The 26,535-nt window shown below is 33.2% G+C and overlaps 5 protein-coding genes across 7 annotated transcripts in view; 3 read left to right on the top strand and 2 right to left on the bottom strand.

Annotated features, from left to right (window-relative positions):
* The window catches only part of LOC123308272 (patj homolog), a 34,054-nt gene extending 26,857 nt beyond the window's left edge, over positions 1 to 7,197 (top strand). Inside the window, exons 5-8 of the mRNA XM_044890863.1 lie at positions 6,237 to 6,358; positions 6,421 to 6,456; positions 6,797 to 6,929; positions 6,985 to 7,197. Of these exons, the coding sequence (XP_044746798.1) occupies positions 6,237 to 6,358; positions 6,421 to 6,456; positions 6,797 to 6,929; positions 6,985 to 7,049 (356 nt within the window). The 3' untranslated portion in view covers positions 7,050 to 7,197. The remainder of the gene's footprint in view (positions 1 to 6,236; positions 6,359 to 6,420; positions 6,457 to 6,796; positions 6,930 to 6,984) is intronic.
* Positions 7,198 to 7,885: 688 nt separating this feature from the next.
* Positions 7,886 to 8,806, top strand: LOC123306605 (eukaryotic translation elongation factor 1 epsilon-1). The gene is made up of 4 exons (XM_044888678.1): positions 7,886 to 8,131; positions 8,182 to 8,376; positions 8,433 to 8,528; positions 8,634 to 8,806. The coding sequence occupies exons 1-4, from the start codon at positions 8,045 to 8,047 to the stop codon at positions 8,784 to 8,786; spliced, it is 531 nt and encodes a 176-aa protein (XP_044744613.1). The 5' UTR covers positions 7,886 to 8,044; the 3' UTR covers positions 8,787 to 8,806.
* Positions 8,802 to 10,750, bottom strand: LOC123306601 (elongation factor Tu-like). Of its 2 annotated transcripts, XM_044888674.1 has the most exons (6): positions 10,281 to 10,750; positions 9,930 to 10,183; positions 9,669 to 9,818; positions 9,447 to 9,614; positions 9,139 to 9,367; positions 8,802 to 9,081 (listed from the first exon to the last, which is right to left on the bottom strand). In XM_044888674.1, exons 1-6 carry the CDS (start codon positions 10,654 to 10,656, stop codon positions 8,885 to 8,887), a joined length of 1,374 nt encoding a protein of 457 aa, XP_044744609.1. In that variant the 5' UTR covers positions 10,657 to 10,750; the 3' UTR covers positions 8,802 to 8,884. The 2 variants fall into 2 exon arrangements, with proteins under 2 accessions (XP_044744609.1, XP_044744608.1); XM_044888673.1 differs by having other exon boundaries at positions 9,447 to 9,818.
* A 206-nt stretch (positions 10,751 to 10,956) lies between these two features.
* Positions 10,957 to 26,396, top strand: LOC123306604 (pleckstrin homology domain-containing family F member 2). Of its 2 annotated transcripts, none has more exons than XM_044888677.1 (8): positions 10,957 to 11,114; positions 11,971 to 12,035; positions 23,178 to 23,379; positions 23,642 to 23,767; positions 24,627 to 24,733; positions 24,822 to 24,981; positions 25,049 to 25,125; positions 25,653 to 26,396. In XM_044888677.1, the coding sequence occupies exons 1-8, from the start codon at positions 11,099 to 11,101 to the stop codon at positions 25,695 to 25,697; spliced, it is 798 nt and encodes a 265-aa protein (XP_044744612.1). In that variant the 5' UTR covers positions 10,957 to 11,098; the 3' UTR covers positions 25,698 to 26,396. The 2 variants fall into 2 exon arrangements, with proteins under 2 accessions (XP_044744612.1, XP_044744611.1); XM_044888676.1 differs by lacking the exon at positions 10,957 to 11,114 and adding an exon at positions 11,857 to 11,911.
* Positions 14,365 to 20,697, bottom strand: LOC123306602 (saccharopine dehydrogenase-like oxidoreductase). Its single transcript, XM_044888675.1, has 3 exons — positions 20,592 to 20,697; positions 18,822 to 19,574; positions 14,365 to 15,602 (listed from the first exon to the last, which is right to left on the bottom strand). Exons 2-3 carry the CDS (start codon positions 19,564 to 19,566, stop codon positions 15,037 to 15,039), a joined length of 1,311 nt encoding a protein of 436 aa, XP_044744610.1. The 5' UTR covers positions 19,567 to 19,574; positions 20,592 to 20,697; the 3' UTR covers positions 14,365 to 15,036.
* Positions 26,397 to 26,535: the final 139 nt, after the last annotated feature.

Genomic DNA, 26,535 nt, shown 5'->3' with positions numbered 1-26,535 from the left:
CAGTGAAATAAACTATTGAATACAAATTAAACCTTATATTATGTAATATAGTAAAACACAATATAATAGTAAAACCTAATGAAATATATCAGAATATTCGTTAAATTTCTTATCCACTTTCCTCACATATTTGGTGCTTGTATGAATGCCAGTTTCATAATCAATCTTGAATTTACTTTAATTTTAAAGCTTCCTTTTGTTCCATTTTTGGACTAAAGGAAGAAGGAAGCCTTCCAGTTGAAGTCACTCAAAAAATAAATTATGAAACTGGCCAGAAATCTGATATTATGTTGCTGATGAACTATGCGTGAATGTTTTTCGTAAGTGTTTCGCCTAGGAATATTCAGCCAACTCGACAAGAACTGAAAAATTATGAAGGGTAGGTACATGATTGACGCTTGTAAAAAGAATTCGAATTCCTAGACCTATAACAATACTCCAACTAAGAATGTTTATTGTAGAAACTGACATGAGTAGGTATGTACATATTACGAATTATATGAGTTGGTTTGTTATTGTTCGAACACGCTTTATTGTTTCAAAAATAGAATAAATGGTATAGTTGGTAATGAATATTCAAATTCATTGATCTGTTAAATGTGTTTAGTGTTTTTTTATTTATATTCTTTCCTCGTTTTATGATGAATGACTAATAAGTTTCAGTATTATATTTCAGTGCTATGTATTAGGTTATTCCCCATTTTACTGATATTTTCGATGTCATCCACTCATCTTCTTCGAACTACTATCAACAACACAATGATTGTCACATAAATATTATTTATGATAATGAACTTTGGTGTTACCGGAATGGATAATGATACCTGAACCATACTCTGCTATTTTTATACTTTACCACTGACTGATTTGGTCTTCATTTCAGTTAATCACTACCAAAACTTTTGAATCGACTAAACAGATGGAGTGGTCAAATAAAGCACCGCATATACTTCATATCTTCGGTATTCACTACCTATTTTGTAATCAATGTAGGTTAATTTTCATTTTGAAAGACAATTTTTTATGCAAGCATAATTGAGGAATTTTGAATATGTACCCTCTGTGTACAAGGGGTGAAAGGTAGTTGAGTTTTTTAATGGAAACTATTACCTAAGAATTGAGTTGTTTTTATCATTCATTTTTTTAATAATAGGTTGGTTAACTTATTGATTTCTATGAAAGACCAACACTATCTTTTGATAAGCAATCACCCCCTATTAATATATGTCGTAACTATTCATTTACACCCTGTATACTGTACAGACTCTCATTACAATTAATTCTATTTAAACATATCACATTTCAGGTTCATTCATTTAATGCGAGTTTCATCGAGTTGTTCACCTTCTGAAGTTCGTAGTTTTATCATGAAAAAAATTGGACGACATCCATTCTAGTTAAGAAGCCGGTTGGTAGAGACAGAGCCGGCTGAAGTAAGCGCGAAAAATTGTTTTACTATCATAAATGAGTATACGAAGTAATGGACGTATGTTATACCTACAGTGTGCATGTGTCTCAGATTCTAGATGATTTTTTCAATAGCAATCCTAATTTTAATCTCTACTCCTAAAGGGTAGGTATGTCAAGTTACACATGCGTACAAAATATACATTCTCATTCCTTCTTGTCGTTAAAAATATATCGAAATGCCTCAACAAATTCGAATATGAAAGAATGTGATTCAACTCAATGAAATAATTCAAGCAGTTCAAAAATGGAATGACAAGAAATATTTCAGATATCGATTGAAATTTATTTTGGGAGGATTTTGCATCTCTTCACAAACCTTTTAGGGCTTTCACTCCCAATCTCTGAAACAAAATCAATTAAAAAAGAAATCAACGATTTGCTCCTGCGTAAATTCTTGCACTAATTTGTCAGGAGCAAATTAACTAGAAAAAATTGTTGCCTGACAATGAACTCAAAATAAATAACGTTGAAATTATAATTCTTCGTAACGTTTCGGAGTCTATATCAGACTCCTTCATCAGACGAAAAAATCTACTTTTGAAAATCTTCTGGAATTGTCGCTTTTTGTCTGACATTAATTGTCAACACACAGAAACAGAGACTGCACAGAAACGTTGATTCATTTAATTTTGAAATTACCGGATGACAGTTCCTTCTTTAATAAATTGATCCAAATATGATCTATTCCTACCGAACAATTTGCCAAATTATTATCCTGATCTAATAGAATACACGTAGACTCTTTAATTTTTCGTTTATAATGGTCTGGTTCTGTCATTAAAATTTTAGTGTTGTCCCAATCCATCATGTGGTCTCCCGTATTAGAACAAATGTGATCTGCGATTTGCGATCGATTAATTTCTCTATTTTTAATATTATTTTTATGTTCGCGTTTTCTTATTTCTAGAGGTCTGGACGTTTCACCTGTATAAGTTGTACCACAAATACAGGGTATGTTGTAAATACAATTTTTTGATTTTTGTTTTTCGTTCAAAGGTTTAGTTTTTGTTAATATAGATCTTAAATCATTTTGCGTTTTAAAAACAGTTCGTATGTTGAACTTCGAACCGATTCTTCTTATTTTTTCTGAAAGGCCATTAACATAAGGAATTACATTCAACAAATTTGGTTGTTCTTGACGGTTTGTTGGTTGTTCCTGATCATTATTACGATTTTGGTTAGTCATTTTTCTCTCTAAATTTAATATTGTTTTTTCAATAAAATCTTTTGGGTATTGATTATCCCTAAGAAAATGTTTAATAAAGTCAACTTCATTATTTCTAATTTCGGGTGTAGATGAAATTAAATTAGCTCTATCATAAAGTGTTTTAATGATACCTCTTTTGACACTTACTTGGTGATTGGAATAAAAATTTAAATATCTATTAGTATGTGTCTTTTTTCGGTATACGCTCGTTTCAAAATAATTCGGAAACTTTTTTATTGAAACATCTAGGAATGAAATTTTGTTATCCTGCTCTAATTCCATTGTAAATTTTATTGTAGGTTCTTTGTTGTTGATATGATCAAAAAAATTCTCTAGTTCATCTCTACCATGTTGCCAAATCACAAAAATATCGTCTACATATCGCCACCAAGTCTTTGGTTTTAGTGGGTATGTGTCTATATATTTTTGTTCGAAAGATTCCATGAATATGTTACTCATTACTGGTGATAAAGGAGAACCCATAGCCATACCAAATTTTTGTTTATAGAAAACATCATCTAATTGAAAATATGTGGAATTCAGGCAAACTTCTAATATCTCCATTATATCATCAATAGTCAATTTCGAATTTTCATAAATGGTTCTATCATTAATCAATTTTGTTCTCACTATTTCAAGAGTTTTATCAACTGGAACATTTGGAAAAAGATTTACTACATCAAAACTTACTAAGATGTCTGTTGCATTTAAATTAGAATTTCTTAATTTTTCAAGAAAGTGTTGAGTATTTTTCAAAAAACTAGTTGATTTTCCTGTTAATGGGTTCAAAAATTGTAAAATATATTTAGCAAAATTTTGACAGGGGGATCCGTTGATTTCTTTTTTAATTGATTTTGTTTCAGAGATTGGGAGTGAAAGCCCTAAAAGGTTTGTGAAGAGACAAGAAATATTTGTTCACCATTCCGTTCCTTGAATAAAAGTGTTAAATAAAAACAACTATGGAGAGTAGCATCGTACCTATCGAGCGTATATTAGCGATATAAAATTCCGTACTCAACTGGGACCCACAAGATTGAAATTTCAATAAGGTAGGGGACAAGAAAACAAAATTAAGTTCTTCAGGTCTCCAGATTTGAAACCTGGACGATTGCTAAGCTTATTTGGGTAGGTACCTGAAAAGCGAAGGTTTTTAGACCAAACTGGAAAACATTGTGCAGTTACCTACAAGAACAAATAACAGGGGAGTGTAGACGAATATCAGCCGAACTAATTAGAAATACATATACAAAATGAGTTAAAGTTCCGTTCACAGGATATATTGTCATCAGTTACTTTGAATGGACAACATTTTGAGCATTCCATGAAGAAACATATATTTGAGTTACTAGTTGAAATCAGATCTGATAGATCAGTACCTAGATCAGATTTCTTTATTTTCGAACTAAATTGAAATAATTGATTATCTGGTACGAGTATATTACTTGATTTACCCATAAGTTATGAAAAAAAATTGGTATTCCATTTAGACATATATGTAGATATGTATCTGCAATTTGGGACACGATGAATAACATTTTCAAAAAAATAAAAATAAACGAAACTAAAAACACTAATCGACCTATCCTAAGGGCATATTTACAACAAAAAACCTGATTAACTGAATTTATTTCGAGGTAGAGACTCGCACTCTAGGTAGGTATTATACAGAACGCAGAGCTTCATCCAGGATTCGAGATTCCAGGATATGAAATTTAATGCACAATTTTGCATTCAGATCATCACCTGCCTATCTCACATACATGCATGCATAATAAAAATGCATATAATATAAAAATACTATGTTGGTATCAAAATCACCTAATTAAAGAGAGTTAGATATACACATTAGCCAATATGATGACCATAATTATGGTGGCTTAATCAAATTTAAATGTATTAACCTACTTCCATTTCATTTCCGACCTTATCCCTCAAAGCTCTCGACATCTCACGAAATTATTCATACATCACGCATTCTGATAATAGCAAAATCGATCAGGAAACGTAGATCTCAATTAAAACTGCGATTTCAACAATTATTCCTGACATGTATTGTTTCCAAATTTATAAGTTTCTTTTGATCCATCTGTATCGCCCATTCGTTTTCCGCTATGGCTTCAATCGAGTCTACATTGCCTATTTTTTTACTCTTCCTGAGTGCCTATCATGCATTCGGTGGTTCAGATCATTACAAGAAAGAGAACAAATTGTCGGATGCTCTCAGAAACAACTCGAATTCAGAATACCACAACAATTCTTCATCAACCGAAACCGATAACATCCTTCGAACAGAAGCCAGAAAATTGCTGAAAGAATGCGGTGTGGAAATAACCAGTGAAGAGAACAGCTACTCCAGTAACAACGGCAACAATAGACAGAGAAAAATGGATAATCGGAGAAAGACAAAAAGCAGGAATTTCAAGGAGAATTCCGAATCCGATGAAAATGAGGACTGGGAAGACCAAAGCCATGACGAAAGGAACAACCGAAAAATTCGTAGAAGGCAAAACTTCAACGGTAAATACAAAAACAATGACAACAGGAATAACAATAATAATAACAACAACAACAGACGAAACAACCATAATTCGAAAAACGACGAAAATAACGATAGTCAGAATGAAAACGACGATAATGATGGATCAGAGGAGGATTATGATTCAAGCGATAAAAAATATAATAGGGAATACAATAACAATAGAAGGAAAAACAACAACAACAACAGGGGGGACAATGGTGACAACGAAGATGGTAACAATAACAATCGAAGAAATAATAAAGGAAACAGCAACAATCGAAATCATTTATTTGGATCCTCAAATTCTAACTATAACGATGATAATAACAATAACAACAAAAACGATTACAATTCTTATGGAAGTTATGGAAACTATCATTCTAGTGGTTATGATAGTAATAGGAACCAAGGAAACTATGGCAGTTATGATGGTAATGATCCTAATTGCAACTCTTACAACAGAAACAATAACTATGGCGGATATGATTATACCAGTAGAGGTAAAATTACATTCTTCATATGAATTCAGAAAATGGAATGTCTTAAAATTTTAAATGAGCTTTATTTGCTATGAATTTTGTTCGAATACCGTCAGTTTAAATGATTGTTCCTATTGTGTCCTTCAGAAAGAAGAGTAAAAAAAAATATCAAAATACCTAATATAATTTGTGCAGCTAAATATTCATCATTCAGCTCCAAAATTAAATTACACCACTCGATTGAAGAATTCCTATAATACACTCTTATATCAGCCGTGACAGTACGATATCTTGCAATGAATTTGAGCCGAAGCTCCTAAGCATGATTTGAAATGACAAAATTGTTATTTATGTACTAAGGATGAAAAACTTTCCATTTTAGTCGAGCCTGCAAATTGATAGCTGATGCGCAGCTGAGGCTATAGCAAGCAGGTACTCATCTGTTTGCTGGCCTCGGCTATGTCGCCCTAGTTGCCAATTTCCCCAGCTCAACCGTAGAATATTGCTTCTACGATAAAAAAATTGCATATAAAAGCTGTTGATTCCGAACATTAATTTACAGGGAATGGCTATGATTCTAGAGGTTTTGGCAGTTACGGAAGAGGCCTGTCATCTTATTTGCAAGGAATGAACAGCAATATTGGGAAATTACGAAATAAAAGATCCGATACAAACGAAGATCAGGTTTGTAGTATCCATTACGCAACATGTTACGCAATCAACCAAAACTTACTTTTTTTTTTCAGTGTATCAGTCAATGTGTGTTTGGTTATTTAGAAGTGGTAAGTAAAGCTATCTATATCTTATAGTTGTTGAAAAGTAGTTCCCCTACATCGAGAGTCTTTTCAAAAAGGCACTTGTCTAACATTCAGGCGCCATCTTTCATTCACCATCACTTTTTTTCGATAGATAAAAATATATTCTTTTTATTCCTTCAGGCATACTTGATACCATATAGACTATATACCTCTTGGAGGTTCTTGGGTAAAAATGAACAGAAATAGCTTTGAGATATTGGGAATATTTTGTCATTTTGAACATTGTATTTTTACCAATATAAATGATCCGTTGAATTCTTAAGGGAATAAATTACAAATCACGAAGTATTTTCGGTTTTTACAGCTGGACGATGGAAGATTTCCATCTGAAACTTTGGTGATAAAATGGCTCCAAGAACACTACTCGCAAAATGACATGAAGAGAATTAAATCTTTGAGGGACGCTAGAAAATGCTTTGGAAAACTATCAGTCATGGGTAATCAGTGATATTCTACGATGTAAAACTGATCTTAACAATAACTTTTTTTCAGATACAAAAGACGGCTGTGAATTCTCCAAATCTCTATCGAACTGCCTTAATCTGGATTTAGAATGAACATGAAACTGGATACTTGATACATAATACATATTTATTGTAAAACATATTATGCACTAGCATTTCTTAGTGCGAATCCAACCAATTTTGCAAATTTGTGAATTGTACTATTTGTCTTCGAATAACATTATACTTTATAATCTCGTAATACTCAATTAATTACTCAATAATACTTATCCAGAGTGAAATACACTGCCTAGCTTAAAAATTCAACAGCGATTTCCATGCCACCTGGTGGCGAAATTCACCAACGCAGTGGTGGTTTGTGATAATTTCGGGATTGAAAATTGGAAGTAGTGCTCCTAGTTTGAATTCACTTATTTGAATATTAAGATTGATTATCACCTCAAATATGTAAATTTCGTTGTATTTATATTTCCGATTCATCTTGTTTATTTACGAAATTTCAAATCAACCGAATGATAAGTGGAAGTTCATTGAAGTACTTCAACACAGATTACAGAGTAGTACTTCAATCAACGAAGTGGAGAGTGGAGGCCTTTTGCCGCGTTTTGAGTCGCAAACCAGAGATATAGATATATATATATATCTCTGTCGCAAACTCGCAACGACGGGGGTTTTTCCCGGAACTCTTCAAATTTCAAGTTCACTCTTAAGCCACCTGGTGTCGAAAATCACAAACGCTCTTAGTAGGTAGGGTGGTAGGTTTTGCTTTGAGATCGCAGCTTTCAAGCTTTCAATTCTCAAATAAATATAATATAAATATAGACATTTTAATACAATACTCATAGACATTTTAATACAATACTTCTTATTATTATTGAAGTATTCTACCGTAAGAAGATTTTTTATGACCAAGAGGAATTGTCAAAAGGAACAGTCCAGTTCTGTGAATCTGTACTTAACCTAAAAAGTATTAAATAATTGATTTGGAAGAAGATATTTTCTTGGAATTAACAGGAAAATTTAACGTTACTCAGTAATCGAAGGGTTTCATCCTTGGTATTAGAAACAGTTTCAGTTTATAATAAAAAATGGTCCAAGCAGCGCTCTCTTGTCTCAATCAGATTTCTTCTTATCTGAAAGTGCAACAAGGCAAAATCAACATTAATGGGGATTCTGTGAGTCCCAATTCTTGTTTTTCATACAATTATAATACCTAGTATTTCAGATTATAACTCGAACGAAAGATAAGAATGTGCAAAGTGGGTTTGTCAACATAATTATGGATCTTGTGAACGAATCCAAAATAAAGAATAACATTACAACTCAGATTGAGAAGGTTCAACTCTGGCAATGGCTCGAGTATTGCATATCTTATGCAGTGCATCTGAATTCGCATCAAAATAACCAGCACATACTGAATGTAATTTTTTAGCATCTCCTTTTAATGTTTTCTTGTAATAACAGATATATTTTCAGGAGCTCAATGGAGTACTGAAATTCAAAACATATTTAATTGCTCATAAATTGACTATTGCAGATGTGGCATTATATTACATTCTGTATAATGTGATGGTGAGTTGATTCTATTTATTCAATATTCATTGAAAGTCTTCTTACTTTATTTATCATATTTGACTGAAAACTGAACATTTTTGAAATTGAAATATTTTATTACAGCTAAACTTAACACCTGTTGAGAAGGAAACATATTTGAATGTTTCAAGATGGTTTGATAACCTTCAGCAAAATAGTGCTATAAGGCAGTCGAACAAACTTTTGAATTTTACTTCAAATTATGTAATTCACAGAGCACCATCTCGCCATTTATGAAATTAAAGACAGCAGTTTTATAAATATTTTTTATTTACATTTGAATCTTCATAGAAAATCCCTTAGATATTTCCTAACATTGCAGGAGATAATAATATTTAGTTGGGTAACTCCAGCTTACCCAAAGTGGATTTTATATATACTGGTTCCAAGCTTTCAGTTATGATACCTGTAGCAACTGTAACATTATTTTCTCTAATTGTGAATGGTTGCCCAACCATCATTACCATTTTCCACTGGAGAGTTAGATATACATGTCCATGTTCTCCTGGCATAAACATTTGTACATCTTTTTCTAGAAATAAGAATTGATAATAAGGAGAGAAATTTTCATTTTAATTACAATACACACCTAAATCAAGTCTGCACGGTGCATTCCAAGTATTACTGAATAACTGCTGACTATATCTACTAGTAATAGGTTTGGATCGACCTCCTTCTTCATGTGTAAGAAAATATATGTTAGCTTTGAATCTATTTGTGAAAATTTGACTTCCTTTAGCTACTAACTCCATGCCTCGGGAAACTGCTTTTGATTTCACATTTCTCAATAGAATACCCACATGATCTCCAGCTTTTGCCTCAAAATAAAAAGAATATTAAAAACTGCTATCTTGAAAATTACGATTATTTGGGGTACAGCTCAGACTTGAGTTTTACCTCTGGTATACTGTCTTTGAACACCTGAATGTCTCCTATGGTTGTTTTGATTTGACTATCAAAACCAAGTAATTCACATTCTTGATTTTTCTTCAAAACACCTCTTTTGATTGTTCCTACTACAACAGTTCCTCGACCTTTTATGGTGAATGCACTGTCAATAGGTAACTGAAATGGTGATTTCAAATCTCTTTCTGGGTTCGGTATATAATTATCGATTACGTCCAATAATTTCCTGATTGATTTCTCCCCATATGCATGATCATTTCCATTTAATGCCATTAAAGCAGATCCATAGATTATAGGACCATCGCTATCGAAACCATATTTCTCGAGGAGTTCTCTTATCTCTAATTCAACTAATTCTAAACCCTAAAATAAAATAGTACTTTGAATTCAGTTGGGCTAATTCACCAGTGAACTTCCATAATAAGGAAAACTATTAATATCAGTATCTTCATGATTCTCAACAGTGCTACTCACTTCTTGATCAGATAAATCAGCTTTATTAATAAAAACTATTATTTTTCTTATTCCAACTTGCTTAGCTAAAAGTAAATGCTCTCTAGTTTGTGGCATCTCACCATCATCGGCTGCTACAACTAGGATCGCTCCATCCATCTGTGAAGCACCAGATATCATATTTTTTATGAAATCTGCATGTCCAGGACAATCAGTATGGGCATAATGTCTTTTCTTTGTACTATAGCCAATATGTGCAGCATTTATTGTAATTCCTAAAAATATATTGTTGTATCTTATAAAAATCTTGCAGAATATTCAACTGATACAAGGATCATTTCAATTTATACCAAAAAATTCAACGAACTACACCTCTTGCTTTTTCTTCAGGGGCTTTATCGATTTGATCATATGACATGAAGCTGGCTAAGCCTTCTTTCTGTAAGACTTTAGTTATTGCTGCTGTCAAGGTAGTCTTTCCATGATCAACATGACCTATAGTGCCAATATTGATATTAACTTTATTATCTGTACAGTATGTCTTTGTCACATTTTTACGATCATACAAACAGGGTCTTTTAGCCAGATGACTCCTTATATTTGTATAAGTGGAATATTTTAAATGAACATCTCCTAAACATCTTGAACATTCAACAAATTTGAACGTAGTAACGCAAATTTGTCTCTGCTGGAATACAAAACTGTTGCAACATTTAAGGACTTTGCGTCCTACCTGGAAAATCGTCATAAATAAATTTTTTTAGAAATTGAAACGAAAAAAATTTCAGCAGGGGCTTCGTCTTTGTTTTTATTTTTTTGTGAGGTTAAGATAGCATTCACAGAAAATGAATGAAATATTCTCTGGTATGATTCAAAAAAGTTGTATGAATTTCGTCGAAGATGGTTCGTTAACCTGTGCTTCGAATCGAATCCAATTATCAAAATCTGATGATACTTTGAAGGTAGCTTGATGTTTTTCCTTAATTTAAAGCAAATCTCTTTGTCCCTTAGTTCAAATGAACCAAGAGATGTCAATGATGACTTGTTACGTCAAAGTCGAATGTCATCTGTTGAATGAAAACCGTGTTTGTTATTACTCATCCTGTTCAGTAATTTTATAAGTTCTGAAAAAAAGTTTACAATATTTTGAGTGGGTTGTTTTATTTTCGTATTTTTATTTCTTTAAGAAGATGGTAGATAAACTAGGTAAGCTTATTCATATTTTCGGTTTTACTTTTTGGGTCTAACATGATTGTTGTAATGGTTTCCTAAAAAGGAAATCATTCAGCTTATTTGGTCCCTTATACTATTGGAAAACACGAATTACTCATTCAACTAAATAATTTTTTTGGTCCTTAGATATAATGTCGTTATAATACCGACTATATTCCTTGGAATATATAACATGTTCAAAACTTTATGGAAAATGAAAGTTTATTAAATATTCAGAAAATAGCTTTTGCTCTTTCTCACTACTCGAAATATGTTAATCGAAAATTGTTTTTTCTTTTATCTTCTAGGCTTAACTTTATTTTACCTTGTTCAGTCCGAAAATGTTCAAAATATTGATAAACAACCCAAAGTATGCAACAGGTTGATGAAGTATCTATATTTAAAGTAATTCTTTCATTTTACGAATTTCATATGCATTAAATATCCAGAACTGATCTATTCATTGATTGCAAAGTTGAGGAAGTGATTGCAGAAATGTATGATGAATTGTGTAGATTTTAGAGAGTTGGCAGATAAATAACAACTGAGGTATGAAATCAGAGTCCATGAAAAGAAACTAGACTAAACAGAAATAATTTGAATTTCATACTCATTTAGTTTCTCTTTTTAAGTTCCATAAATTATTGTATTTATCTCCACCTTATGTTCTACCAACTTTTGACAGAATTTCATTGTTTAAAGTGTAATTTCAAGTGAAATTTGCATTCAACTTATTCATTTATTATCAGAGATGAGCTATTCTCAGAGGGTGGAGAAGCTGCTCCCTTTTTGTATGTTACTCTCATTCATATCAGTCTTTTTGTGGTAAACAAATAATGATTTTTTCCAGTGAATAGTGAAGCCAATACTAGGCGAATTTCAATGGTGGAGAGTTGCTTTGGAAGTTCTGGACAGGTAAGTAGTTCATGAAATATTTTATGTCAAAATTGATTTTTCCTTGCATATAATTGGGTGGTCTATTGCTGACAGAGAAAAGTTAGAAATTACATTGCAAGAAAATGATTTATTTTTTTTCATACAAGGGGTTCACAACCCGAATAGAGAATCCCCTCACTCAATTTATGTAATTTCTTCAGATTTGCAAAAAGGAAAAAAATTGAATAACTCTCAAATTTATTAGAAAAAAATAGTCAAAAAGTAAGTAGTGGTGTATCATACTAAGTAGAAATTTTGTTCAATTTGAACAATCCAATTCCAATGTGGTGATAATTTTGGGTCATTTATCTCAATAACAACTGCACTAATTAGTGAGAGAAAGCAGAAACAAGAAAAAGAATAAATTCAGAGATGAGGATGTAAAGAATTGCCCTATCATATAAATCAGCATAATAAATGGAATATTTAGATAAGGTTCAGGTTCATTACTTAGACATTAATTTTGAAGGCTATTGAGATATTGATAATTCATTACTCACTACAACACACAGAATAATTCTTTGAGACGTATAACTCTCATTGTTCCTAAAAAAAGATGATTTTGAAAAGAAATCAGGTTGTATAAATTTCAAAATATATTGATGTTTTAAAAGATCAACTTCAAATCATACATTTTCACGATCTGCAAAATGGACACCAAAATTCATTATGAATTCGGAATTAGTAGAGCTTCAATGATATTCATATTATTAGATACAGGGTGTCTCATCGTGCGATCTTTCACTATAGTGTTGCTGTGAAATGTTGAAAATTTCATTATCAGATATTCATTTTGTATCATGCTAGGCTAGATATATGTGTTAATTGTTACTGCAGTTTTTCCGGATATTATTTAATTTATCAATACTATGACTGCAAAAAATCATTATTATCCATATATATTTATAATGGCAGTTCTGTTCTGCTGCAAATACAGGTCTATCGACAAATATTGATCGGGAAAAGATACGAATGTAGGATTTAAAGGACAATTTCCATTATTTTGGTATTTCCAACGTTTCGACAAGCATTCGCCAGCCGTCTTCAGGGATTATCTGATTTCTAATATTCGTGGTCATGTTATCATCAACCTGAAGTGGTCCTTATTCAAATACCTTGTTTACGACTAATGTCGTAAACATTTTGAATTATGGTTCATCCGGTATTTGAAGTTTTGGTGACGCCGGATCCAGACGTAGATGCCTCACCGATACCGCATCCTAGAAGTACTGTTTGTTTTTTTTATGGCGGTAGCATTGAGTATTCAACCTAATTGAGGCTCAAGGGCGGTAGTAATGATGTTTTCAAAGGGCCGCATACGTCTGGATCCGGCACAACGCCTAACCAGAGACAACAGGTTGTCTTTGGCCTAACCAAACAAGTACCAACCTTTGAACGCGTTTCACTACCACTACCTTACCTACCTGTTAACAAAGCACACCATGCCTACCTCTTATTCCATAATTTTTTATAAACCGCATGAAAGATAATGAGTGAAAAGGACATTTTTAAACCTGTAGTAAATATAAAAACAATATTGAATAAGAGGGGGTACGATCAAATTTTATTCGATTATTATGTTATTTCACCCAGGAAAAACACCATTTCAATGATGGGCATGATATAATATAAAGTATTATAAAACAATAGTAAGACGCAATGACATAACAAAAATGATACAAGACAATCTGAATCTGTTTCTGTGCGTTTCTTGCAAAATATTCCATATTTTTCGTAAAATATATGGAACTCTCAAAATAAATAAATAAAAGTACCAATTATAGTAGGGGAATCCAAAATGGAAATTTGGGATTTACTCAAACCCGTCAGATTAGTTTTAGGGGGATACCTTGGACTATCTAGTATAGTAGGTACCTGTGAAAAAATTAGACCTACCTATATCTATATACAGGGCGATTCGTGCGAGACGCTTAGCTGTAAATGCCAAGTGGGGTGTATACGGTATCAAAATCTTACACAGTATGTCGGTCTTTTATATTTTAGACCCCCTGTAGAAGAGAGTCTTCACCTATCAGTGAAAGGGCATACGCAGGGTGTGTCTTTGACTTGTACGTATGTACATTGTATTCAAAAATGTAAATTGGGTACTTTGGCTAAATGCAACTCTGTTAAGAGCTCCACAGAATTAACCATGAATCATAACACATTACAGAGGTGTAATGACATAGATTCAGCTTGTTTATTCTGAAGGGAATTTTGTTGTCATTACAGTGTTGAATTCTAATAGTATCATCGAAAATGGAATAGAAATCAAGAGATGAATATTCAATATTTATCGCCAACGAAATTGGGCTAACTCATTTATTGTATTATAAATACTACTCCTTTCACAAAATAGGATAGAAAACTTGAGCTTATTTCCAAGGTTGAAATAGTACATTTAATGCTAGGAAAAACTTAAGTGTCAGGTTTCCAGGGGTGGCATAGCTCCTTATGAAAATTGAAATAACTATATCTTTTCACCTAGGCCGAATCGGAAAAAATGGTAAGGGAAAAAAGTGTTTATTTCGACCTCAAGAATGTACTGTTTGAATATATGTTGAAGTGAAAGATTGACCCTGCATAACTTTTTTTTCCTGCCCTCTGTCATCTTATCTTCACAATGCACAACGCTAAAGTAAATCCCCCTTGAGCCTTGTGGGTTCCCCTACTATTGCTGAGTAATTTGTATACTCAAGTAATTAAGTAGTTTTTATTACATTTCTGGAGTCTGATGCTTTGATCTGATACAAGTAACGATGGAATGATGCGTTTTGTAACTGAGAGCATTATTCAGTAACTGAGAGTTTAGTGATTGAGACTTCGTTCAATGCAATGCAACATTTTCTACTGTCAGTCTTCAAATCCTTCATTTTTCAACAATGAATCAATATGACGAGAAACATTATGAGTTATCGAGTCATAATGACTCGCTACATTTTTTGTATTTTCCGAATTCTTCGTCGATCGGCTTTCACATCTACCCGGCTATGTTGAATTCTTTCAGCACCTCGAAAGTTACCCCATTCTCGTTCAGCTCTTCCATCAACGAAGTTTTGGCAAATGCGGCTCCGGGGGGATACACCCCCCCTCGCTGGGGCATCTTGAAGGGTTCCGTAAGAATCATGATCGATGCCAAGACCATGCATTTAGAGGTGATCCCGTACACCGGGTTGGAACCCTTGACTTGAACGATGACCCCTTTTTGCGGCGGTCCTTTGAACTTATCGTCCGGATTTGTCGATTTTTCCGGCCAACCTTTTCCGACCAGCGAGAGGCAAAACTTGGTCTTCTCGATTTTCTCCTTCGAAGGTTTCTGCTTGGTGTTCGCGAACATCCCCATGGAGAAGAACCTCGGGTATTTCAACAGGAGGTATCTGCCTAACCTCACCCTCGCGAATGTCGTGAACATTGCTCCTATTATACCGAGGAGTATCATCGTGATGAAGCTGTTTATGAGTAGGTAGGTCTGGATTTGGATTGGTCGTTTGTGCTCCTCCTCGTAGAAGTAGTACTGGGATCGGTATACGACTGATCGGTCTGGTCCTGGAAAGTAAAAAATCATGCCGTGAAAAATGATGGAAAATGTTCATGGAAGCAGCTGTGTCGCGGTTGAAAATCAGGAAAATGGAGTTATCGGACAAGTTTTAATTAACTACACGTTCAAATTGTGACCCATTAGGGAAGGAGTGTTTTTTTGATTTTATTGATCGAGTTGAAATCGACAAATGAAATACGCAATTCGTATGTATAGGTTAGCGCCTCGCACTCATCTCCCTTTAACTCAAAAACGAGTGAACGTATAAAAAATTGTTTCGTACAAATCTTGTATATAGAGAATTTTATGATGTAAAACTTCCATAACGAATAAAAAAATGATTTAAGGCTATCATAGGACGTTATTTCAACAAAACTGACATTTGCTACTTTTACTGGCGTTGCCTCAGCTTGTGAAAACGCCTAGATTATACAGGGTGAGACAACCGCGCTCGATCGGTCGATAACTCTTAGAAATTTTGGGCTCGGAGAGCGATTCAAACTTTGGCGGAATAATCTGTACTTGACGCATAAGGTGAAATTATTTTTTACTTTATAGGTTGGCCAAAAGTGTTGAAATACGATACCTCCAAGCTTTTTCAAAGAGAATACCGAATTTATATATCATATTCTGGATCTACATGAAATTCTTATTTCGAACTACCCCACTTGTCATAATTTATGATCTATGATATTCTTCCGATATATTTAATGGAAATTATGGTTTCTATTAGAGATCATATCTTGAAAACCGTTCGGGATAAATGCATTTTTTTTATATAATTCCCGGGGTTTTCAAGTTTTTCACTTTTTCCGATCATTCTACAGGTGGTTCGGAAGGCACTGCAATTTATTGAATTGTGTCAATAAGTCTCTCAAATTGTCAAATTTTTGGAATACATATACACTTTCCAACATGTAATTGAATATATTTTAGTCTGACGCTTTAGAGTATATTTTTGTTTTTTACTATTTTCATGCGCTTCCTTACACAGATCCTCCTATATACGAGGCTTATTTTTGGTTGAGGTACTCCACATGGTCCAAGGTATCCTTCCAACTATAATAATGAACATTCTCAATCGAGTCTCTCTCTGATCTAAGAAATAAATTTGATTTTGATTTGTGAAAGTGAAAATTGAAATCTCGATGGTTATTTGGTAGATCAATTTCCTATTAAGCATTATATACGTTCAAGAAATAGGAACATTACATTAATCCGGCAGAAGAACAATTAAATAAATTTAACAATCTCAGAAGTAATAATATCAAAATATAATTTTCTGTAAGAAGCTCAACCAGGCCAGCTAAAGAATGATATGTAGAAAATTGATTCACTTGATGCGTATAAATGAATCTATTGTAATGATTTCAATAGGTTGTCCTTTGAGGAAGTACATAAATTTTCTAATAATAGAACAAATTAGGAGACTCGGCTGCAGTTAATGCTTCAAAATACATAATATGTATTATGCCTTATGCGTATTTTATTTTCAGTTGTTTTTCTCACTACTCCATTTTAATGGATTATCTCCAAATGGTTATTCAAAACAGTACTTTTCTCCCTTATGTTCGGAAATTAACTAGAGTTGAGGTGCAAATTGTCGTAAATATTTATGATTTCACTCCGGAGACGTCAGGAATAATATGCAATTAACGTATCAAAAACAACTTGTGGATAAAAAAAAAAGCACGAAATTATTCAATGTTATCATTTCATATTTTCGTCAAGGATAAACGGATTTTAAGTAGATGTATATCCCAATATTCCCCTCATTAAATACAATTATGTCTACCGTGCTATTACCTGCTTAATTCATGAAAATTGTGTCACTAAATTGTTCGATTCGCGTTATGAAAAACAAACACATTGTACCTTTTTGGATACCAAAGTTTATCTTAAATTGAACGTACACCTAATAAATTAATGATTATATTGACAACTGTTCTTTATTAACGTTATTTAAAATTCCGCCTTCCATTGTTTACTCTCTATATCAAATCATCTGCTTCTCATTGGTAATGTATGATGAATAAATCAAAAAATCAACTCGTCAACGTAATGAACGAAATGGATGGTTTATTTCGTGAAACCTTGAACTTTTTTTTCTCGTATTTTTCGCATCATTACCTACTTTGAAACATCATTGAATATTATTAACAATTATTTTTAATTGAACTTAAAAATTTACTCATTTCAGCATGTTTCATTTTTTAGAAATCCAATAATTAAATGGGCGTCACATTTTTTTAAATGGTACGTTATATTTCTAATCAAAACATTCGTGCCTATAAAATAGTTCATAACATTGAAAGTTTGATTTTCAACTTTGGATGAGTAAAAGGTTTGACCCATTTCTCAACTGTGAGGTCCATTTTCCAAGCAAATTTCTGGATAAGTCATGATAGTCTTGGTTCCTCAGTGAGAAAAAACACGAAAGGAATTATTTAATAAGAAAATTTCCTGTTAAAATTTAAGTAAATTGAATGGGGCATTATTGTTGTTCTTTTTTGGAATTTTGATTGTTCCACACTCACGTCTATGTCCATAGAAAAGAGACAAGTATCGGCCGCTTCCTTTCTTTCTACAGAGCCACAGAAGTACTACTAAAGAGTCCGAGTTCACACAGAGTTCATATTGAGCTTGGAACATATAAAGCCAAATAATGTGAAAACTTTCCTTGAAAATACAATATAAATTTTTCCTACTAACGTTTCGTAAGAATTACTTTCCACACGCATTGACTTTTGGAAAGTAGTACTTTTCCGAACGCAAATATTAAAGAGTAAGTATCAATCATAAAATTTTGGCATGTCTCTATGCGCCAATCATAAAATTCAAACATTTCTCTATGCGGCAGAGCGCACAAAAATATAATTTCTTATAACGTCAGTTTCAAGACTCTCTGTGAAAGCGTTTTATTTACGCTAGTACGAAAAATATTGTTCCTAACTCATATGGAAAGTACTTTTTCTCTTGCGGAAAAGTATCACTTTCCACACTTGTTAGGAAAATAATTATTCTATCATCACTTGGGCTTATTGACTAAGGCATCCGAAAGGCACAAACATAATTCAAAGAAATATGTTGTCATTGTAGGTACCTTGTCGTGTATTTTCAAGGTTGGCAAACGTTTCTGAACTCGTACATTGAAAGTCTTCCAGGTGTCCTCCCCATACATGGGAAGCCAGTCTGTGCGAACATTCACCACGACGCAGGATACTTACCGGGAAAAAATGCCGCCCATTGTCCGTCAATCGGCGACTTGAACGGCAAAAACCTCCTCCCCAGCGTCGGTTTCAGCTTCGGCAGCTTGTTCTTGAACAGCTCCGTTCTGAGCGGTCTCAGCATTCCGACGTGTCCCACCTCGTGTACCGCCGACTCCCAGGTCCCGTAGTTGCTCTCCGGCTGCCTGGAGAAGGGCCCGCCGCCCTCAGACATCTGGAAGTAGGTCTCGACCGAGTTCAGGGTGCCGCCGTTGAAATTTTTCTCCAAAAACGCGACGCCTAGGTCGGCCGGTATGCTGTCCACCCCGCATGCACTGACCACGTAGATGTTCTTCCTCCTGGCCTCCTCGTCGTATTTCAGCTGCATGCTCTCCATGTAGTAAGGTTCCCCGCTGACGTCCACGTGATGGGTGCCTTCTTCGACGCACGCCTTGACCACCGTCTCGCCCAGGAACCTGTAGGGGCCGCAACAGTTGATGACCAGTCTGGCCTTCGAGGCCATCTCCTTGACCGATTTGGGGTCCTGCAGGTCTGCGATGATGATCGGTTGATCTGTCAGTCTGGGGTCTTGCGTTTCTTCCGCCAGGTCTTGCAGGGCCTTGCGTAGGGAGATTTCGTTTCTTCCTGCCACACCCCAGGTGAGATTTCTCCCTTTGCTTCTGCTGTGTTTGTGCAGCTCTCGCAACACGTACTGGCCGGTGAAGCCTGTCGCGCCTAGCAATATTATGTCCAATTTCTGGGCCATGTTTTGGGCTTGAATTGAGAGAATGTGAGGTTAGGGGTTAGCGAACGAATGAATCGCTGTGAATTTTGTTAAAATCGTTGACAGGTTTTTTCAAAGAAAATTATAAACTTTTTAGGTTTCGTGAAGCATGTAGCTCTTTGAGGGCTAAGAATTGAATAATATCAAACAGTCATAAACAATGCCTTTAACTTCATGAGTTCAGCTCAGATAGGTATTAAGTCATTTAAATTCGTTTGTTATATTGCGGTCGTGAATTTTTTTCTATCGATTCCGATTTTAACTGTAAAGGTTGCGATACTTCGCGAACTTTTGAGATGAACCGTCTTAAGAAAAACGCGTTAATGGAAAATTGAAGGCTCTGTTAAAGACTCCACTGAATCCTTGTAATTGGAAATTCAAAAAATATCTGTGAAATTCGAAAAATTTGGTACATTAGTTGAATTCAATTCTGAACCACAGATGTGTAGTGTCATCGATTCAACTTATAATTCCGAAGAGAATTTTGTTTTTCCTTCAGATGAGTTTATTATGAAAACTTGAAATGGCTATATCTTTTTATCTGGGCCGTATCGGAAAAAATTGTGAAGGAAAAAAGTTGTTCATCTGACCTCAAGAATCTACTGTTGAAATATATGTACAAGTAAAAGACTCACCCTGTTTATATATTAGAATATAGACTTATTTCGTAAGAACAGAGTGGTAGAAGTATGAGGGAAAAATCAGCCGATGAAGACCATTTTTCCACAAAATTTTTAACAACGATATGATTTTGATGATATGATTTTGTCGAAGGAAACTTGGTTTCGATTTATTTGTATTCTAGAATTCCCATAAATTTCCCATATCGATCAATCATAATTATAATGGACCACTTACTACCACGTTTTTCCTTCCTAATTTTGTACCAATAGAGTCAAGAATTAGCTTCAAATATGGATGTTCTACTTGAAATAACACATTTTCATTAGATCAATCGATATTTTCACAAACGAATCACAACCCAGAAGAATAATTGATAAACTCACCCTGCAAGCTTTTCACCTTAGCTTGTTGAGCTTTTTTTCACTCAAACCACTATTGACAGTATTCACTCAACAATAAACCGTTCACTAGCACCTCAAGTTTCTTTACCTGAAAAAGAGTGGCATGCATATCGACCAGCTGCTTATAAATCGGGAGTCCTCCAAGGACGTTTTCAATTATGTGATGAGGAATTACTGAATGTCGGAGACTCCTAATGGGTTCTTTGATTGCAGGTTCTGTTCTAAATTTAAAAGTTTGTTGAGATTTTGATATTTACGTTCATCTTATTCATGAGGATTTTGTTGGGAATTCGCTTGAGCATGAAGCACTTCAGATGGGAAAATTCATTCAAATGACTCTATAATTCTACAAGAAGCATAGATTGTGAGAATCGAACACTATTATCGTTAAAAGCTCCGTAGCGTTTGAATTATTAAAGTATCGATTATTGTTTATATTATTCAGGTTTATGATTGCACCTCAAGAAAAATCAATAAGCCTTCTCTTGAAAACACTTTCAGTTCAAAACTCAACCGGATAGTTGATATTTTGGAACATAAAATCATGTCATCAATAAAAAATTACATATTTCAATATTCATTGACTCTTAAAAGAAAAAAATTTCATTAATAGCTTATAGCTATAACAACTTGAATCGAAGGTAAAATCTATTCGTTTATTAATTCTGCTTATTTTTATGTTAATGTCTCACTTTCCGCTTCGATCACATTTTTATTGACGTATGTACAGGATGGGCAAATTTTGTCTTGTACAATATAGAATTAATGTCAACTGTAAATTACACAAATTTATCTCCCGATAAGACAGTTCAATTTTTGTCCTTTTTTTCTACATCACCCGGTGTTTTTATAGATCTGCGTCTTCAAAACTGCTTTGGAGTTTACTGATACAGACAAGAATCTAGATTTCAAGATTTCTTGTAATACGAATTCGCTTTCATATCTTATAAATTGTTCGTAACTGTCTCATTCATTTTCAGTCATCTTTTTCGAACATTCTTCCTTGTCATATTTAACAAATGTCGCATATAACACGAACACTCATGCACTTTGTTGTTCGTAACATTTTCAAGGTGGTCAAGTTTAATTTTAGAGGTTATTTTTTGCGGGCCGAAAACATCGATACAAAATGGGAAATTCAAATCAGATTGACCAGGAACAAGCCGGCTGTTAGATAATCTTCAGATGCCCAATTCAATCTTTCAGATGTTCAATTCTGTTTACAAGGAAATTCATAAGAACTTTATATACAGGGTGATACAAGCTCTGAAAGTTAATTCATAAAAAATTGAAAATCAATATAATGATTAATGTTTATTTTTTACTGAACAAATGGAAGCTGAATGAAAAAACTTAAAGAACAAGACTTTTATGTAATGAAATGTATTCTTACTCAATATCATAATCATAGTTTTCCAAATATTTGTGGTCCAACTTTTACTGCATTTATTAGAATATTGCAATTTATGCATCTTGAAATGCTTATTTGGTGGAGATGATATTTTTTTTAACAAGAGAGCTTTTGTAAAATAATAATATACTCCTGTTTCGATCAATCTTTTTTATTTTTTGCAAAAAACCTTTCAGACCCCGCATCTCATAATCTTTCAACATTTGTATAAGGCAAGTTTGGTTTTGCTTAATTATCATACATTTACATGTGGTACTTCATCGATAACAATTCACAATTCACTACAAATTGAAACCTCCTAGAGGTGTGTATGCTGTAGGTCAATCCTATAACAAGTGATAGCCTAGGTGGTGGAAGTTGAAGAAAATAAAAACCAATGAATAAATAACAAATCTTGAGTAATGAACACTTGAAATTATGGACAATCAAAAAAAAAACACTATGTGATATGTGATGAGAAAGTACCTACCTACTCTTATTAGAAAGATCTACTTGACTTAATCTTTTTCGTGGTTCCAGCCCGAAGAAGCCCTTTATGAAGTGAGAAAGTGTGTAATTAATGTTTGTTAAAAATAATGTCGTAACTCAGCCCACATTACATACTTTCCACTTAAAAGTAGCTTTCAATACTAGACGGATGATATCAAGTATAAACAGTAAGCCAATGCTGCTCTCGTGGACTGTTATACTTAATCATAATAGGTACTTATTAAATAAGTACCATTTTGATTGCAAATAAACATCACATACTGACAAGTTCAAAATCAAATATATTGAAAACGGGATAAAAGTGATACCGGTCGATTATGATAAGGCTTTGTTAATTTAACGCTGACTCATTCCAACAAATGCCTCATGCATTCAACATTTTAGTTGGAATTTGTTAATTCTGAACATAACATTCCGTATATAGTATAACTAAGTGATAAATTCACATCCATGTCTTCTGGCAATGCAGACATTTTTCGGTTCTTGTATATTTCAAATTTTTCCAAAGTTCCTCACTCTCACAAGTCTCACATCCAGTTGCAGAAAAAGCCGTTAAAATTTAATGCACCATTAAAATTGTAACCCCCCATTATTCCCTTCAAAAATGACAGTCTCTTTTTATTATTATTATTATTATACTCACACTCAATTGAAATCTTTTATTTCAGCCTTTAGGAGTTCCCGGTAGAGTGTTGGTTGGTGAAGGTGTACTCACAAAGATGTGCAGGAAGAAACCAAAAACGAGACAATTTTTCCTGTTCAACGACATCCTCGTTTATGGCAATATTGTAATAAATAAGAAAAAATACAATAAACAGCATATAATTCCCCTAGAAGAAGTAAAGTTAGAAAGTTTAGAAGATGACAATCGTGAGTAATTTGGCACTGTTAGTTTACTTAGTTTTGTTGATTTCTAACGCTTAAAAATGTTAATTTTGGTACAGTTTCAGTTCATTCAACCACAACAATGAATTATTGATTCACAATGTTTACGTTCATTACACACATCAGTAAATTTGCAATCTACAGTTTAATTTTCTCGTATAGTAGATATTTTAACAAGATACAAGATTTTAACACATCAGAATGTTTCTCTTGTTGCATTCCTTGAGGCGTATACATATTCTTTCAGAATATAGGAACGGATGGCTGATAAGAACCACTTCGAAATCTTTTGCGGTATATGCTGCTACAGCTACTGAGAAGACTGAGTGGATGGCCCATATAAATAAATGTATTGAAGATCTTTTGAGGAAAAGTGAGTTTATTAAGTGTAATAATAATGTTCGATCTATTCATGTTACACAATAATAATCATAATCTCTTCTCGAAAAGTTTCCCTATCTATCGATGGCTCTCCAGGATCATCTAATTTTTAGGGTACAAAATTGAGCTTCTGTATGGCTATAATGATACATTATGTAATTGTACCGCAGGACTCTAATTTGAGTCGTTTTCAAGTAATGGATTTTCCACTGTTACCTGCTTATGAAACTTTTCTCAGATTATATTTACAACTGGCGCAGTAGCATAGCAATTTTTTAATTGTTTTTATTATTATACTAGCTGGCCCGGCAAACGTTGTTTTGCCATATAAATAATTTCCATGTTGTATCATAAAAAAATAGAAATTAAAAATTTTGTCTAAAAAATAAAAAAAAAATTTAGGGGTGGACTACCCCTAACATTTAGGGGGATGAAAAATAGATGTTGGCCGATTCTCATAGATAGCTGACCCGGCAAACGTTGTTTTGCCATATGAATAATTTCCTAATGATTAAATTACTAAAATGGCTATTAAAAAATAAGGGTTGATCGTAGAAGGGTGAAAATTGAGGATTGTATGTATTTTTGTATGTTGTATCATAAAAAAATAGAAATTAAAAATTTTGTCTGAAAAATACAAAAAAAAATTTAGGGGTGGACTACCCCTAACATTTAGGGGGATGAAAAATAGATGTTGGCCGATTCTCATAGATACCGGATAAGCACAAAAAATTTCATAAAAATCGGTCAAGCCGTTTCGGAGGAGTATGGTAACGAAAACTATGACACGAGAATTTTATATATTAGATGAAGCCAATAAATGTAATCATTTTTTCATTCGTACACAATAGGTGGCAAAAAGGCAGTGGAAGAACATGCAGCGGTATGGGTTCCGGATGTGGAAGCGCCAAATTGTATGCATTGTAAAAAAACGCAGTTCACATTAATAAACAGAAGAGTGAGTAAAAGAATATCTAAACGACCTCAGTTTCCGATGTTGTTAGTTTTCTAATGATTCTGTTAAATTCAACTCTTGCAATTTTCAGCATCATTGTAGGAAATGCGGTGCTGTTGTTTGTGGACCATGCTCAAATAAAAGATTTTTACTGCCAAATCAGAGTTCAAAGCCGCTCAGAGTTTGTCTGCATTGTTATGATATTCTCACCTCAATTAAGTCAAATAATTCCAATGAAGTGCCCCAAAAAGGTGAGTGGGTGTCAAAAAACTCCTTCATTTTTTTTTATTGGTCAATGCAACTTATTGATTCTTTCAGATCGGATAAACGCTGATACTTCTGGAGAAGAAGATTCAGACGATGATGAGGAAACTGCAAAAGGACATTTAGAATCTGTAAGTATTTTCATCACTCATCAAATGGTTCAACTTCACTTTATATCCATCTTTTATTCACCAAATTTAAACATAACATTTCATAGAAGTACTCTGGCATTGGTTTATAGTTTTTTTTAGGATTCTAGATGAGAGTAGTTGAAACATATTTTGAAAGAAAGTTTCATCATCTTTTGAGTAATGTATTCCATATATTTTTCAGTATAGATTAGACCTGACAGAAATTTATTTTTTATGTGTACTGATATTATTTCTGCACAGGTGCAGCCAGATCGTAAGACCTTTTTTGCAATCAGAAGAACATTTGATGAAAATCAAATATCTATTAACAAAAACTTACCCAATAAGAACTGAGGAGGAATATGAACCAATAATTAAAAGAAAAACATTTTCCAAATTTTGGATCCGAATATCAAGAAAATGTCGTGAAAATCGAAAAGAATTTTTTAGGAAAATTTGTGTGGAGGAAAATCCATATTTTGAACAATGCCTATATCTTATATTAATAATTGAATTCATATTTTCAGCCAAAATTCTACGGCGACTGTGTTAAACAAGATGAAACTCAATAATACCTGCTGACACAAGATGTTTAGTCAACTTATTTATATACAAGTATTATTTTTATGGATCATACTTGAACTAATATTTATGTTATTTAAAATTGCATTTATTCTCGTCAAAGATTATCATTGAAACACATTTTCTTGATGAAATGTTTACTGATACACATTTAACTATTGTATCTTGTATAACCTTCAACCATCAATGGTCATCTTGTCAAGAGAATAATTGGATTTATTGTCGCACTTATGCTTTGTTGAATATTCTGTTATTCCATGATATGGAGTTGAAAAAAGATATATATATATATATATACATATATATTTAGGTACAAAATATATTCTTACATTACTCAAATACTTGCGGGTAAAATATTTCATTTCATAATTTTGCTATTTCATGAATCATGTTTGTTTTAAAAATCATAATTACCCTTTCGATTTCAAATCAACACAAAACATGATATCTTTTGTCCATATCAAATCCAAATTAGCATATACCTTTCACATATAACATGTTTTTACAGGTTTTTTTTATAACAATTTCCGCAAGACGTTGAAAATATGTAAAATATTTTAGTTTTGAATTTTAAGTCCATAATATATTCTTTATTCGATATATTATTATATGGTTTTTTTCAATAATTAAATAGATAGATAGGTTTTATATGATAAAGTAATGAAATAAATACACTTTGAAGTATTTCATTATATGGTTTTATTTTATAATTATCATATCCAGTACTGGAAAAATCGCAGATGCGATTGGCTTGGTAGCCCATGGTTCAGAGATATATCTCTGCCATGGTTTCAAAATTTTTCATTTTTATATCGCTGAAAAAGCAGA

This window comes from Coccinella septempunctata, chromosome 2 (genome assembly GCF_907165205.1).
Source record: "Coccinella septempunctata chromosome 2, icCocSept1.1, whole genome shotgun sequence".
NCBI lineage: Eukaryota > Metazoa > Arthropoda > Insecta > Coleoptera > Coccinellidae > Coccinella > Coccinella septempunctata.
This window is presented reverse-complemented; position numbering and strand designations above follow the sequence as displayed.

Bases quoted from the DNA above. Each gene is read 5' to 3' on its own strand.
- LOC123306605 (XM_044888678.1), top strand. From the start codon at position 8,045: ATGGTCCAAGCAGCGCTCTCTTGTCTCAATCAGATTTCTTCTTATCTG. The intron at 8,132-8,181 runs GTGAGTCCCAAT...CTAGTATTTCAG, and splicing joins TCAACATTAATGGGGATTCT to ATTATAACTCGAACGAAAGA. The intron at 8,377-8,432 runs GTAATTTTTTAG...ATATATTTTCAG, and splicing joins ATAACCAGCACATACTGAAT to GAGCTCAATGGAGTACTGAA.
- LOC123306601 (XM_044888673.1), bottom strand. From the start codon at position 10,656: ATGACGATTTTCCAGGTAGGACGCAAAGTCCTTAAATGTTGCAACAGT. The intron at 10,184-10,280 runs GTGTAGTTCGTT...ATATATTTTTAG, and splicing joins CCCTGAAGAAAAAGCAAGAG to GAATTACAATAAATGCTGCA. The intron at 9,082-9,138 runs GTGTGTATTGTA...TCTTATTTCTAG, and splicing joins ACCGTGCAGACTTGATTTAG to AAAAAGATGTACAAATGTTT.
- LOC123306604 (XM_044888676.1), top strand. From the start codon at position 11,872: ATGAGCTATTCTCAGAGGGTGGAGAAGCTGCTCCCTTTTT. The intron at 12,036-23,177 runs GTAAGTAGTTCA...CTTTTATTTCAG, and splicing joins GCTTTGGAAGTTCTGGACAG to CCTTTAGGAGTTCCCGGTAG. The intron at 24,982-25,048 runs GTGAGTGGGTGT...TGATTCTTTCAG, and splicing joins CAATGAAGTGCCCCAAAAAG to ATCGGATAAACGCTGATACT.
- LOC123306602 (XM_044888675.1), bottom strand. From the start codon at position 19,566: ATGGCCCAGAAATTGGACATAATATTGCTAGGCGCGACAGGCTTCACC. The intron at 15,603-18,821 runs GTAAGTATCCTG...TTTACTTTCCAG, and splicing joins ATGGGCGGCATTTTTTCCCG to GACCAGACCGATCAGTCGTA.